Source organism: Carassius auratus, chromosome 19, assembly GCF_003368295.1.
Source record: "Carassius auratus strain Wakin chromosome 19, ASM336829v1, whole genome shotgun sequence".
NCBI lineage: Eukaryota > Metazoa > Chordata > Actinopteri > Cypriniformes > Cyprinidae > Carassius > Carassius auratus.
The window spans coordinates 23,166,553-23,180,649 of NC_039261.1; the positions used below are offsets into that span (position 1 = coordinate 23,166,553).

At 36.0% G+C, this 14,097-nt stretch overlaps 1 protein-coding gene across 1 annotated transcript in view; it reads left to right on the forward strand.

Annotated features, from left to right (window-relative positions):
* The window catches only part of atp1a3a (ATPase Na+/K+ transporting subunit alpha 3a), a 31,802-nt gene extending 22,467 nt beyond the window's left edge, over nucleotides 1–9,335 (forward strand). The window contains exons 11-21 of the mRNA XM_026289556.1: nucleotides 425–617; nucleotides 783–1,095; nucleotides 3,850–4,000; nucleotides 4,108–4,276; nucleotides 5,224–5,378; nucleotides 5,530–5,653; nucleotides 5,785–5,930; nucleotides 7,212–7,342; nucleotides 7,454–7,555; nucleotides 7,654–7,745; nucleotides 8,383–9,335. Coding sequence (XP_026145341.1) covers nucleotides 425–617; nucleotides 783–1,095; nucleotides 3,850–4,000; nucleotides 4,108–4,276; nucleotides 5,224–5,378; nucleotides 5,530–5,653; nucleotides 5,785–5,930; nucleotides 7,212–7,342; nucleotides 7,454–7,555; nucleotides 7,654–7,745; nucleotides 8,383–8,411 — 1,605 coding nt within the window. The 3' untranslated portion in view covers nucleotides 8,412–9,335. The remainder of the gene's footprint in view (nucleotides 1–424; nucleotides 618–782; nucleotides 1,096–3,849; nucleotides 4,001–4,107; nucleotides 4,277–5,223; nucleotides 5,379–5,529; nucleotides 5,654–5,784; nucleotides 5,931–7,211; nucleotides 7,343–7,453; nucleotides 7,556–7,653; nucleotides 7,746–8,382) is intronic.
* The last annotated feature ends 4,762 nt before the right edge of the window (nucleotides 9,336–14,097 follow it).

The window sequence follows — 14,097 nt, forward strand, 5'->3', positions numbered from 1 at the left end:
TCCAGATATTTAGCATGCCAAATTTTTTGTGGCCATCTGCGACATATCGGCAATTCCCTCAGATCACGTCTTTCATAATTCACACTGCATGGATGTCACTTGCGTTAAAGGGCACGATTTCCCTCCGATTTCGGGCATTTGTTGGCGATTTCGCCTATGAAAAATGATGCAGTGTTAATTCGGCATACCCAATACTTAAGAATTTAAGAAAACTCAATACGAACTCTTAAAAAAACAGTTTAGTCTATCATTTTAATTTGAATTTATGAATGATTTGATCTAAAGAAAGCTACAGCTACAGAAGATATTTCATTTAATTCTGATGAATGATTAAACAGGCTCATCTTTAGTCACATTTATCTACAGTATTATTAGTTTCTCGTGAACACTCATTCTCATGTGCTCGGATGTGTTTTCCCGCCAGCTCTCAGTGCACGAGACGGATGAGACGCCTGACAGCCATTACCTGCTGGTGATGAAGGGGGCGCCAGAGCGCATCCTGGACCGCTGCTCCACCATCATGGTGCAGGGCAAAGAGCAGCCCATGGACGAGGAACTGAAGGAGGCCTTCCAGAACGCCTACCTGGAGCTCGGAGGACTGGGAGAAAGAGTGCTGGGTGAGAAATACAGAGATGTGACGTGGGATTAGAAAATCAACTACAGTATTGGACGTGCATGTGCTTTTCTGTTTCCTGTTTCCTTTAAAATATATATCCAAGACAAATGAAAAAGCAAACCAGTGGATCTTCAAGTCAAGTGTGTCTTTTCCTCCTTCCATCCAGGTTTCTGCCACTTGTTCATGCCTGAGGACAAGTACCCCAAAGGATTCGCCTTCGACACAGACGATATTAACTTCCAGACAGACAACCTGTGCTTTGTGGGTCTGATGTCCATGATTGACCCTCCCCGAGCCGCCGTCCCAGACGCCGTGGGCAAATGCCGCTCAGCTGGTATCAAAGTCATCATGGTGACCGGTGACCATCCCATCACGGCCAAGGCCATCGCTAAAGGTGTGGGGATCATCTCTGAGGGTAACGAGACGGTGGAGGACATCGCCGCTCGCCTTAATATCCCCGTCAGCCAGGTCAACCCCAGGTAGAGCAGAAAACCCCTATAAAACCTACTGCATTGTGTTCCAAACTCACATTTCTGATTTAAGATCCATTTTGTGTCTTCCCTGATATAATTTTCCGTATACATTAACCCCTTTACGTGCAAACATCGCCGACGGCCCCAGTTTATTATTGTTTCACTTTCACAGCACATTAAACATCACTGTCTTACTTCATCTGGACAAACTGTGCATCAATTGAAAGTTTAAAGACTCTAGTTTCGATATTTGACCAATATTTTGATAAAACATTGTTGCGGTGACAGATATTTAGTGATTTATGTCAGAAGTGCAAAATAATAAATCCGTATTATGCCACATTTTGAATAGAAATTCACCACTCACTCAAATTCAGTCACGTCAGCAGCCGTTTATTTGTGTTCACATAGACTCACTGAACAGCGTCAATAAGGATTTATAGACAAAAGATGCATATCTGCGGAGATATATGGATATATTTACTGATGTTTACTTCATATTTCTTCAGACAGAATCGTCATTTCTATTCATTTTCCACGGATTTACGCGATCTGATGATAAACAGCCTCTCCCAGCGATCTGTGTATGTGTTTGCTGTGCCGTCAGCTCGTGCTGTGTGTCACTCAGACTCTGATTGGGCCTTCCCAGTGTCAATCTTAGAGTTTCATATATGGACACCGCCACATCGTGTCACATGCTTCCTGCCCACTTCCTGGTAGTTATCTGGCCAAAACAACACCGAAACACCTCTGTACACACGAAATATCCAAATAATAAACCCGCGATTACGATAGTAAAGCTTGGTATGAGATTTTCTTGAGATCTGGGGCGTTTTTATAAAAAAAATCGAAAATGTACATGGGAAATGCTAACTTGTGCAGCAATGGAAAAAGGCTACAAATAATATATTTTTACAACAGTAAACGACCAAATTCCACCCCTGATCGCTAAAGGAAGTTATTATAAACACTCGATCGGGGTTTAAAGTGAGTTTTGAGTAAAAGTGTACTAATAATTTCATAAATTGTCTGATGTAGCTTGATGCTAACGTTAGCTACAATGCTACTAATAGCAGGTGCTTTTCTTCTTCATAATGCATTTTTGTCTCAATAATTCACGTAAGGTCGTAAGAAAATGTTTTGTTGTATTTTTATAGTAAGACTTTTGATAAATAAGGGCTAAATGCAAAGAGAGACTGAAGTGAGATCGCTGCTTTGTTGCTTTGTAAAGCCTGAAAAACCACAATCAATGCTAATAAAGGTGGAATAAAAACAAAAGAATAATGATAAAAGAATAATGCGGATAATGTGTCATACTTGGCGGAGGTGTGAAAGACTCGTTTGGTGAGAACAATAGAATCAAGAATGGGGAGTTTTGCAAAGCCAACACTCACACAAAATACACAGAAGAGTTTACATGTGAGATCTTACAGAGATGACAAGGGCCATAAATCAATCTGATTAGCCTTCTCTAAAAACACACATGACATGGCCTTAGAAAATATTTAATAAAATCCACAGTTTTACAGATTCGATTATGAATTTTTTTATGAAGTTTTGGAAGACTTGTGGCCTTAGCTACACTGTGTTTTCAAACTCATTTCCTACATCAACATTTTTTAAAATACATTTAAAACATATGTTTTTAATATTTTTATTTTTGTTTTTATGTTTGAGCTTATATATCTCTATTATCATAACAGTCTGAGTGATTCTGATTCCTGAACAGTAAACTTTAAAGTGTCAGCTTTGTGAACAAAGGTTGATTATGTATCTAGTCAGAAAGAATCATGAGCAGAAACCTTTTTATTTAGGGAATGTAATTTTGGTCTCCATGCCAAAAAAGGGGGGTTACTAGTAAGGGGTTAATAATATACTATGGATAAAAATATCCCAGCTGGTTAGGAAGCCAGTACTTTTCTTTCATGATCTTCCCAAGGATGTTTTCCTGGATCAGCAGGTTTTTCAGTGCTGGAACAGCATTCCTATCAACTGATGGGATTACTGGTTAGGGATTAACCTTTAACAGTATCATTTTCCACCAATCATTTGCTTTCAGAAGTAGGCTAGGTTTAGGATATGGTGTCTGTTGCTTGATAGGAATATTGTTTCTAGGAATGACAAAGAACGTTGATTCAGGAACATGTCTAAATTGAATCCTGCTTGTTTGAACTATACTTTAAATCAAAAATACTTAAATATTCTCTATAATAACTTCAAAAGCAGGTCACTGGTAAAACAGCTACACTTTTAAAAATAAATCTAAATCTTTAACATCAGTAGAACCTTTTAAATGATTGTTTAAACTATATTTTATATTTTTAAATGTTTTTCAAATATAGAAAAAAACCAAGGTTTATTAAAGAACTGTTTACTAAACATGTTCTTACAAAAGCTCATAAATGGAATCACTGTAAGAAAAAAAAACTAAACTAAAAAATAAATAAAACATGCATTTTGAAACCTTTATTTTTAAGAGTGTACTGTAATATAGCTAAATATAAGCAATTTATTTGTGCAGATATAGTCACTTTTAAATGTCCATCAATGGAGAAACATGATTTTGCCCCATAATAGTGTAGGTACATTATCTAGCTACGGGATGTCATGCAAAATAGACTGAATTCTGAAAAATGTGATTTGTCTAATACTCTCGGCTAATTTTTATCAAAATATCAGCAACTGTACAAGTTCGTCTGATTTTGATACAACCTGAGAGGATGAGTCTTGATTTGGCATTCTTCATGCGTGTGTTGTCAGGGATGCTAAAGCCTGTGTGATCCACGGCTCAGATCTGAAGGATCTCTCGCAGGACCAGATGGATGAAGTGCTGAAGAATCACACCGAGATCGTGTTCGCCAGGACCTCTCCCCAGCAGAAACTCATCATCGTGGAGGGCTGCCAGAGACAGGTGCACTCCTAAATAACACACAAACACTGTTGTCCATTATTATTCATGATTACAGAATCAAGGGAAACAGCTGGCTTATGTTTTTACACACTCTCTGTGTCGTTTAGGGCGCCATTGTGGCGGTGACTGGTGACGGGGTGAACGACTCGCCCGCTCTGAAGAAGGCAGACATCGGTGTTGCTATGGGGATCTCTGGCTCAGACGTCTCCAAGCAGGCTGCAGACATGATCCTGCTGGACGACAACTTTGCATCCATCGTTACTGGAGTTGAAGAAGGTAAGAGAGAGAGAGAGAGACAAAGGAAATGGGAAAGAGAGAAAGAAATCCAGAGCAAGCCAGAAAATGAAGGCAGTTCATATGAGGCAATTATTTTCGTCTATGACCTGGATTTTGATCTTTGTTCATTATTTAATTGGAGCGCCATTAGATTTCACAAATCTAGTGGTTGCTAGTCTACCTGAGGTCCATAAAGCATTCATTCTATAATATAATATAAATTAAAAAATTATACAAATAATTCAGAAATTAAATTTTTGATAAAAATGTATTATACAAAACTATAAAACAGTTGTATTATAGTAAAGTATAATACAGCTTAATGGTTTGATTAAAAAAATAACAACTTGGTAATATTTGTATTAATTTGTATTGATTTGTATTAATTCAAATTAAACATTTATTAAATATTACATAAAATGGTTATTGTTATATTCAATAAATTACTAATGGTTATATTCAATAAATGTAAAAAAAAAAAAACTAATAATTTCTGGGGGGAAAAACATAATAAATAAAAATAACAAGTACAAATCAGTATTTGTATTAATAGTGTTATTTGTTTTTACTGATTTATATGTATAAAATTTTAGTTTTAGTTTACTATAGTTTTTTAATTCTTTTAATAAATAAAAGCAACAAAATGTAAACAAAAAATAAAGAAGAGTTGGTGACATTTAAACTGATTAATAAACACAATGATCATGTTTTTGTATAGTAACTTTCATAAAAAAAGCTTTATAGTTTTTCGATTTTGAAATGTGTATAAATTAATATTAAAAACAATCTTATAACTTATAAATTTTTTATTATATGCATGACACTTCTTTGCAAGCAAAATGCCTTGACAAATTTTGGAAAAGCACAGGAACACATTGTAGAAGAATCAGAGAAATGACTTTGGCTCAGTATTAGTGAAGTCTGTTTGCATTTTTGCTCTCTCCCAGGTCGTCTGATCTTTGATAACCTGAAGAAGTCCATCGCTTACACACTGACCAGCAACATCCCTGAGATCACTCCCTTCCTGTTCTTCATCTTAGTCAACATTCCTCTTCCTCTGGGAACCATCACCATCCTCTGCATTGACCTGGGCACTGACATGGTGAGCCCCCAACACACACACACACACACACACATCTAATGTCTTTATTTCAATAATGAACATATTGAACAATGTAACTGGAACTGTTCTTTTGTAGTTTTCTGAAATACACTCCCTTGTTATATTAACCAATCATTACCTTCCATCTCAGGTCCCTGCAATCTCATTGGCTTATGAAGCAGCAGAGAGTGACATCATGAAGCGCCAGCCTCGTAACCCTCAGAGGGACAAGCTGGTGAACGAGCGTCTCATCAGCATCGCCTATGGACAGATCGGTTAGTGAGCTGTTACATTATAAAAATGTATTTTAATTCGGTTTTGGTAACACCCAACTGCTGTAGAAAGAAACCGACTGGTCTACTGACCTGAAGGGAACTGAATAAAAGTGACTTCCTGTCATATGTAGGTATGATTCAGGCCCTGGGAGGATTTTTCAGTTATTTCGTGATTCTGGCTGAGAACGGCTGGCTTCCCAGTCTGCTGGTGGGCATCCGGCTAAACTGGGACGATCGCTCTAACAATGACCTGGAGGACAGTTACGGACAGCAATGGGTAAACACTGCGTCACATGACACAAACGATACACAGCTTTGATAGAACAGCTTTGACATTCATGCACTTGGAAGATGCTCTTGAACAAAGCAAGGTACATTGCATTTTACATTTATTCATCAACAGATGCTTCTATAAAGAGACAAACAAAAGCACCAACTATCCTGTTTCAGACAGGCTGACCAAAACTTTGACTGACTTATTTTCAGGGTTGGCCTGTCATCATACTGTAGCTATTAATTATATGGGTTGACATAAGAAAACAAAACCATACAGGAGAACATGCAGATTTTCAAGACAGGAAGTCTAAGATAAGGAAGCCAAGCTTATTCATGAGGATGCATCTATAGGTTGTTGTTCAAACACATTCACAGAGATAGTTCAGAAGTGTTTGGCAATGTGGGAGATAGAAAAGAAAAAGGTATTGATGATTGAGATATTTAAACATAAGCAAATTATTATAATTTTTTTAAATAAAATAAAGTAAAATATAAAAAACTTATTTTATTTAGCTAGATTCAGGGGCATCATTGATGTACTAAAATAACTAAAACTGAAGGGTATTTAGTTTATTATAATTTGTTTTTATATAAAAAAAAATACTAATTTCAATAAAAAACTGTATATACATTCTAAAAAAACTAAAACTAATAAAAATAATTTTTTAAATAAATTTTTATGTTTTTGTATATATATATATATATATAAAACTTAAACAAATCATTGAAACCTTTAATAAAATCTATAATGTCATTGATTACTAGCAAAACATAAACATGTAATATACCGCACCATTCAAAAGATTCGGGTTACTATGGTTTATATGTTTATTTGTTTTTGAAAAAAAAAAAGAATCACCAGAGCTGTATTTATTTAATCACAAATACAGTAAAAACAGTAATGTTGCGAAATAGTATTACAACATAAAATACCTTTTTCTATTTAAATATTTTAAAATGTAATCACATGATCCTTCAGAAACTTCTGTAACCAGATCATTACATTTATAAATGTTTAAAAGTTTTTTTTTTTTTGTGGAAACCATGATAAAAAAAAATTCAGGATTTTTTGACAAATATAAAATTCAAAAGAACAGCATTTATTTGAAATAGAACCCATTTGTAATGTTATAAACGTCTTTCCATCACATCACATTTATTTCATCCTTGAGCCATAATTAGTTTTTCAAAAAATGTCAACTCTTTCTGAACCCAGCCTTTTGAACAGTAGTGAATGTGAACACATGAGAGTGTGTAATCATAAATGTCATCTCTCTGTCAGACGTATGAGCAGAGGAAGATCGTGGAGTTCACCTGTCACACGGCTTTCTTCGTCAGTATCGTGGTGGTGCAGTGGGCCGACGTCATCATCTGCAAGACTCGCCGCAACTCTGTGTTCCAGCAGGGCATGAAGTTAGCATCTCTCTCATGTCCCACTCACACTAGGATTCCTCATTAGCAGAGAGCTGAATCAGATATTAAGCAGTGACTGAAGCAGACTGTGCTTGTGCTTGTTCTCTGCAGGAATAAAATCCTGATCTTCGGCCTGTTTGAGGAGACGGCTCTCGCTGCCTTCCTGTCGTACTGCCCCGGCATGGACGTGGCCCTCAGGATGTATCCTCTCAAGTGAGTGTTCCCTGGATAGAAACCTCCTGATGGAACAGTGTCATAGTGAAAGGAAGCATCAGTTTAACTAATGTGAATCCTCTCGTTTCTTCTCTTAGGCCCAGTTGGTGGTTCTGTGCGTTCCCTTACAGCTTCTTAATTTTTGTTTACGATGAGATCCGAAAACTCATCCTGCGCCGGAACCCAGGAGGTACAGAACTTGAACTATTCTTTAAATATATATACATATTTTAGGCTTATGATGATATTCAGTATATAAGTATTGATATTTACATATTTACTCTGCCATTGGCTCTCCAAGGCTGCAACTATTTGATCAAAAATCCAGTAAAACAGTAGAATTGTCACATTGCAAAAAATAATAATAATAAATTCAAGATTATTGTAAATCATTATAATATAGTAATTTGGTAAAACACAGTAAATATCTAGTTAAAATAAACCAAGTATTTATTTCTAAACTATTTTCCACTAAATTAACCAAAAGGAAAATAATATATATTGTTTTTTTCATATAGGAAAAACTGACCTACATATATATATTTTAATAAAACGTTTTATTGCATGGAAGATGTCACATAGACACTCGTGTGAACATCAAAGAGTTTATGATGCAGATGAATCATTTAATCAGCGGAGCTGACTGTATCAACTGATTCATGATCAATCGTAGTCATATAAGTGCTGAGGAAGCATTGCAAAAATACAGTGCCATCTTTATGCTCATTATGTGAATGTTCTGTGGATATCTGATTGCTCAAATTTTAATATCCATGTTACTGATGCTGAATTTTTATTATCCTCTTTCTCTCTCTGTTTTATCTCAGGTTGGGTTGAAAAGGAGACTTACTACTGAATTGTCAAATACTTCTCTAATTGATTCTCCCTCATTCCCTCGCTCTCTTTTTTATCTCTCTCTCTGTCTCTATCTGTCTTTGACATTCTACTCATTCCTCCCTTCACTATAAAAACACCAATACAGAAACAGCCATGTTACTCCTTCCTTTTACTGAAATAAAAAAGAATAAGGTGAGAGGACCAACCACAGAGGAAGACAACAAACCTCCTGTTTTTTGTATTTTTTTACTGCTCAAAGACTACAGCTGAATCTGCCAGTATACTGATACTAACACACTGTTAGCGTGTGCGCACGCATCACGTCTGTCCAAACCCAGCAGCTGCATAAAGACTCGGTCACTTTCGACAGGGACTCCTGTTCAAACACTGCCATGCTCCGTTACTGTTATCTTTACTGTCCAGAAAGACAATAACCTGAAGATCCTCACTCTTTTAGACTCTCGCCCTCTGCTGGGGAAAAGAGGAGCACAGCTTTCCTAACCCCAATCTGGCACCTGTCCGTCTCTCTTTCTAAGAGTGTTTTCTTTCCGTGTTGTTGTTGTTGTATTTTTGAGTGTTGTTTTTATTAATCATTCATAACTTCTTTTGTTTGTTTTTTTTTATGCTAGAAGTGTGTCTAAGAGCTGCTTGGTTTTATTTTTCTTAGATATGACAAAGCACACTGCCACCGTTTCAATCTTTCGCTCTCACTCACCCTCTCTCTCTCTCGCTCCTCTTTTCCCTCCCCTTTTATCCTGCACTTCTCCCTCCCTCCCAGCTCTTGCTCCTTCTGTCCGTCTCTCTGTCCCCGTCTGTTTGTCTGTTCGTGAACGATGTGAAGAAGCCTCCCTCCTCTATCCGCCCCCCGTTTCCCCTCTTCCCCTGTTAAAAAAAGAGAAAACACAATCTTTCTGTCTCCTAGGAAAAAGAGGATTCTCTCTGATTTCATTTTTTAAATAAGTGCAGAAAAAGATGGAATAAAAGCAATGTTACCAATATGTGAAACAACAGCAAAAAATGAAATAAAAAAGAAGGATCCCTCTCTTTTCTCAGCTTGGCGTCGGTTTGTTTTTGTGTCTGATGTCTGGCTTGAGATCAAATGAAATTTTCTGTGCAAATTTAAAAAATCTACTGCATTTTCAGGACATGCATTCACACTGTGTTTGAGTTCAAAATCAACATTTTTAATTTGTAAATATATCAAAAAGTCATTTCACAGGAGTAAATAGTGTAGTAGAATATCACCCAGAATGCATCCAGATGTCTTTTCAGTTTTTAATTCACATTATTCTCAGTTAATGTCATTATTTGCTCATTTCTATATTTAGATAAAGAGAATCATCCTTTCCAGACACAATGCTTTTTAATTTAATTAAAACTATAATAATGTACAAAAATACTGCCATATACTACTTTTAATACTGATATAATGCTTTACAATTTTAAAAAACACAGTTTTGCAGCATATTCGTGAGAATTGTGGGGTTAAGAAATGTGATTATGAAAAGAATCTGATAAAATACATTTTATTTTATTTATTCATTTGAGAGGTTTTGTGTGATTCAATACTGATATAAAACTTTTTCAAATTAATTAAAATATTTTTTGCAGTATGTATGAGAATTTGGGGATAAGAAATTGTATTTAATGTAGGGAAAATAATTTGATAAAATAGATTATTTTATTTTAGAATATCTAATTCAAAATGACTTCTATTTATGTTACTCTATTATTATATTTTATTGTATTTGGGGGTTGAAATATATAGGCACATTCTTGATAGCTTTGTGTGGTTCAGCAAGTAAATCGTAGTCAGCTAATAAAAATATTACTAAAACCGACTCGCTCGATTAACATGACCGGTGTGAGAACTTTTACCTCTGAAATGGCTTTTCTCTGAACTCTTCGAGTCTGTTAATGGTTTTACTGTCATTAATTCACTCTCACAGGTTTATAACCTTCCTTCTCATAGCTTTTATGAGTTTTGGCGCTGTGACATTTATAGAGGTGGCTCCTCCCAAAATCATATCACATTAAACACATCTCACCCGAAATCACTCCCTAATATTTGAACAACATTCATCATTTTGAGGAAGTTGTTTTTCAATAACGTTTCAGGTGGTCATAAATTTAATTTGAGATAAAAAATTCTCTGTTATAAATTAATAAAATAAAATTGCTTTTGCACAGACATATCACCTAGAGGTGTGGGTCACCCCTTTTAAACACCGTCTGCACACACAGATAGAGAGGCTATAACAGCTTATAATATTTATACAAGCTGTATATATATATATATATATATATATATATATATATATATACAGTTTGGGGTTTTATATGAAAGAGAGAGGAGGAGATGGGCTGCAGTAAAGTCTTTGATGAATTCCCTGGTTACATTCAGCCTCTGTTTCATTTTGATGATGAAGAGGGCTCACAAACACACACACACACACACACACACACACACACACAAAACTACACCTCTAAAAACAGAATTACAAACATGCCTTGAAGCCAACTCTCCAAAATAACAGAAATATGTCTCCTCATTATGAAACACACACACATACACACGCGCTCCCCTTGTCAGCTGTCCTGCCCGCTTTAATCTTTCTGCTCAATGCAGCCCCCCAATCTCTCTCTCTCTCTTTCTCTCTCCCCCTTTCCCCCTCTCCCTCTCTCGCTCCACTGTTCTGTGTGATAGAATATCGATCGCTCGCCTCGTCTCAGCAGAAAGGGGGAAGGGAGGGGGCAATGGTCAGATGTGCTCCAAGGTTGTCTCCTTGGCAACTGCCGGATAGGTCACAGGGTTGCCATGGCGCCTAGGTCGTCGGGGTCACCGAGAGGAGGAGGGGTCATTGGGCTGACCAGTAATGTTTGGGTGATGAGTAATTGCGGACATGCTCTGTGTTTGGTTGTGCAACTGGGGACTCGTTCATGTTCACACCAGCCATGTTTTGATTGATCTCTATACTTACATACACAATACAGACCATATGTGATCACATATTCAATAAAATGAGGATCTTTGACACAACAGAGCAGTCCAGTTCAAATAAAGAGTGTGACTTTTGTGTTTAAATCCTCTAATCATAATATCAAAGGCTTGTGTGAGTTGATATTGCTGAAATCAGCTTACGTTCCTCAAAACTGCTTCGCTAATATAAGAATTTAAAGAACAATCACGAAAATTAACCAGAGTTTTACTACAAAAAAAATCATGGTTAAACCTTGGTAACCACATATTAACCATGGTTTTGCTACAGTAATCATAGTTTTACCATGGTATTTGTATTAAAACTGTGGTTATACAAATTGTAACCAATCCATTAAAGTCAAAATTACTACATTTTTACTTTAAAAAACCCCATGGTTAATTTTCGTAATCATGACATAGCCTATATTCAATAAAATGGTGATCTTTCCCACACTAGCGCAGTCCATTTCAAATAAACAGTCCTCTATATCATAATATCAAAGGCTTGTGTGAGTTGAGGTTGCTAAAATCGGCTTATGTTCTTCAAAACTGCTTCATTTATATAAGAATTTAAAGAACAATCACGAAAATTAACCAGGGTTTTACTACAAAAAAATCATGGTTAAACCTTGGTAACATATTAACCATGGGTTTGCTACAGTAACAATGGTTTAACCATGGGTTTGCTACAGTGACCATATAGTTTAACCATGGTATTTTTATTAAAACTGTGGTTATACAAATTGTAATCAGTCCACCAAAGTCAAAGTTACTACATTTGAGGTTGCTGAAATCAGCTTATTTTCTTCAAAACTGCTTCGCTAATATAATAATTTGAGGAAGTACATAACATAAGGCTAAAGTCAAAGGGAAAACGTTTTCTTATATTATATATATGTACATTATGTATGTATGTTTAAACATTGAGAAAAACTTGCTAAATAGCCTATAAATCAATTATACATAATATATTGACACGAAAAGCCCTTGGAAAGCGGTTAACTGTTGCTATGGTTACCTTCTGAGTCTAACGGATATTCCTGTTTGTGAGCAACCGTTTAAGTGCGCTTAAACTGACTTTGTCTAACTTTTATGGTTACTAATAATACTGAAATCAACTTTTAAGACCCTCTTAACAATTGTTTTAACTTATTGTGGTGGATTTAAACCTTAATTCGCTCCGTATAGTCTCCACGAGCTATTTAAGGTGAGACTGACCGTTTATTCCGTTGACCCGTGCAGAGAACGATTCCCGCCGCTAGATGGAGACCAAACGCGCCAAATCATCTGATTTCTTGTTGATAATTATTTGAACGTCGAGTTGACGTTCAAGATTGGGTTCAGAGGTTTCTTCTGATCGAACTTCATCCTTTCAATCAGGTGATAATATTACACGCTTTTGGATATATACACATTATATTGGTTTATCACACTAATAGGGCTATACTGACAAGATTTAATCTTAAAAAGTTATTTATATGGTATTCCGGTCAACAAGACGGAAATTGTATTGTTGTTAGAAAATAAACCAATAGATAGGTTAGCACTTATATAATGATGCTCTTGACTGAATAAATACTGTTTAGATTTATATTTAGGTTAATATTTACATAACATCAAATGTGTGTAGAGGACCTTTTCTTTTCAAATTCAAAACGATTGTTGACAAAAATAATTGAGATTGAGGTTATTGGCTAGTTGAATAACCACCGTTTCCTTGAGTCAACCTTAAAAACTTGTATAACCATCTTGAAGCTAGTTAGCTAGTTAGTAAGAAATGACAAGCTAGAAATGAGTTGCCATGCTGCAAAACACAGCCATCATCTTCTTAATCTATATCTCATAGTCTTTGTATAAAGCTTTGGCCTTAAAACTCAGTAAGAAACTAATAGCTACACAAGAAATTAATGTTGATTATACAGAAAAACTGTTCATACTGAATCTTAGTGGCTTAAATATGTTTTTAAAGTGTTTGTGTGTGTGTGTGTTTTCATGGAGGTAGGGTAAAACATGTCAAGGTGTATCTGGAAGCTTTTAAATGGTCAGCTGGTCCGATATTTGATAGTTGGAGTTTGTTCCAATGAGGAACCAGGATAGAAATGGATGAAAAAATCTGAACTTGGACGAGCAGGAAGTCTTCGTATAAAGGGGATTTAAGTGACCAGAAGTGGCTGATTGAAGTGACAAGACTGGGGTGTACGAGTTTGATGAAGGATTTTAGATAATGGTTCTATGGGCCACTGGCAGCATTGCAGGCTAGGACTAATGTCTTGGGTTTAATTCTCGCAGTTACTGGCACTCAGTGTAGAGAACTGAGCAAAGGCGGAAAATGTGAGAATTTCCAGAGGTTAAATACAACTCGAGCGGCAGCATTTTGGATGTGCTTGAAGGACCGTGTAGCAGATACAGGTGGACCAGAGAGGACCTGAGGTGCAGCAGTCTATCTGTGATCGAAAAATGCCTTAAAAGCACGATTAAAGGGATGATTAGTGTTATTTGAGGTATTCAGATCCTTGCATTTTCTTCATTGAGAGCTCTGAACCATACAGAAGTGTAGAATTAAATTTATACACAAATTTCTAAAGCTTTTAAATCATCAACATGATCAACACTGACCTGAAAAACCTGTTGTCCGATTGATAGTGTAAACTTTTTTAGCATGCAATAAACCCTTTAGTATCATTTTATAATTCTCTTTAGGTCATGGTTTTCACATGTGTTTTTT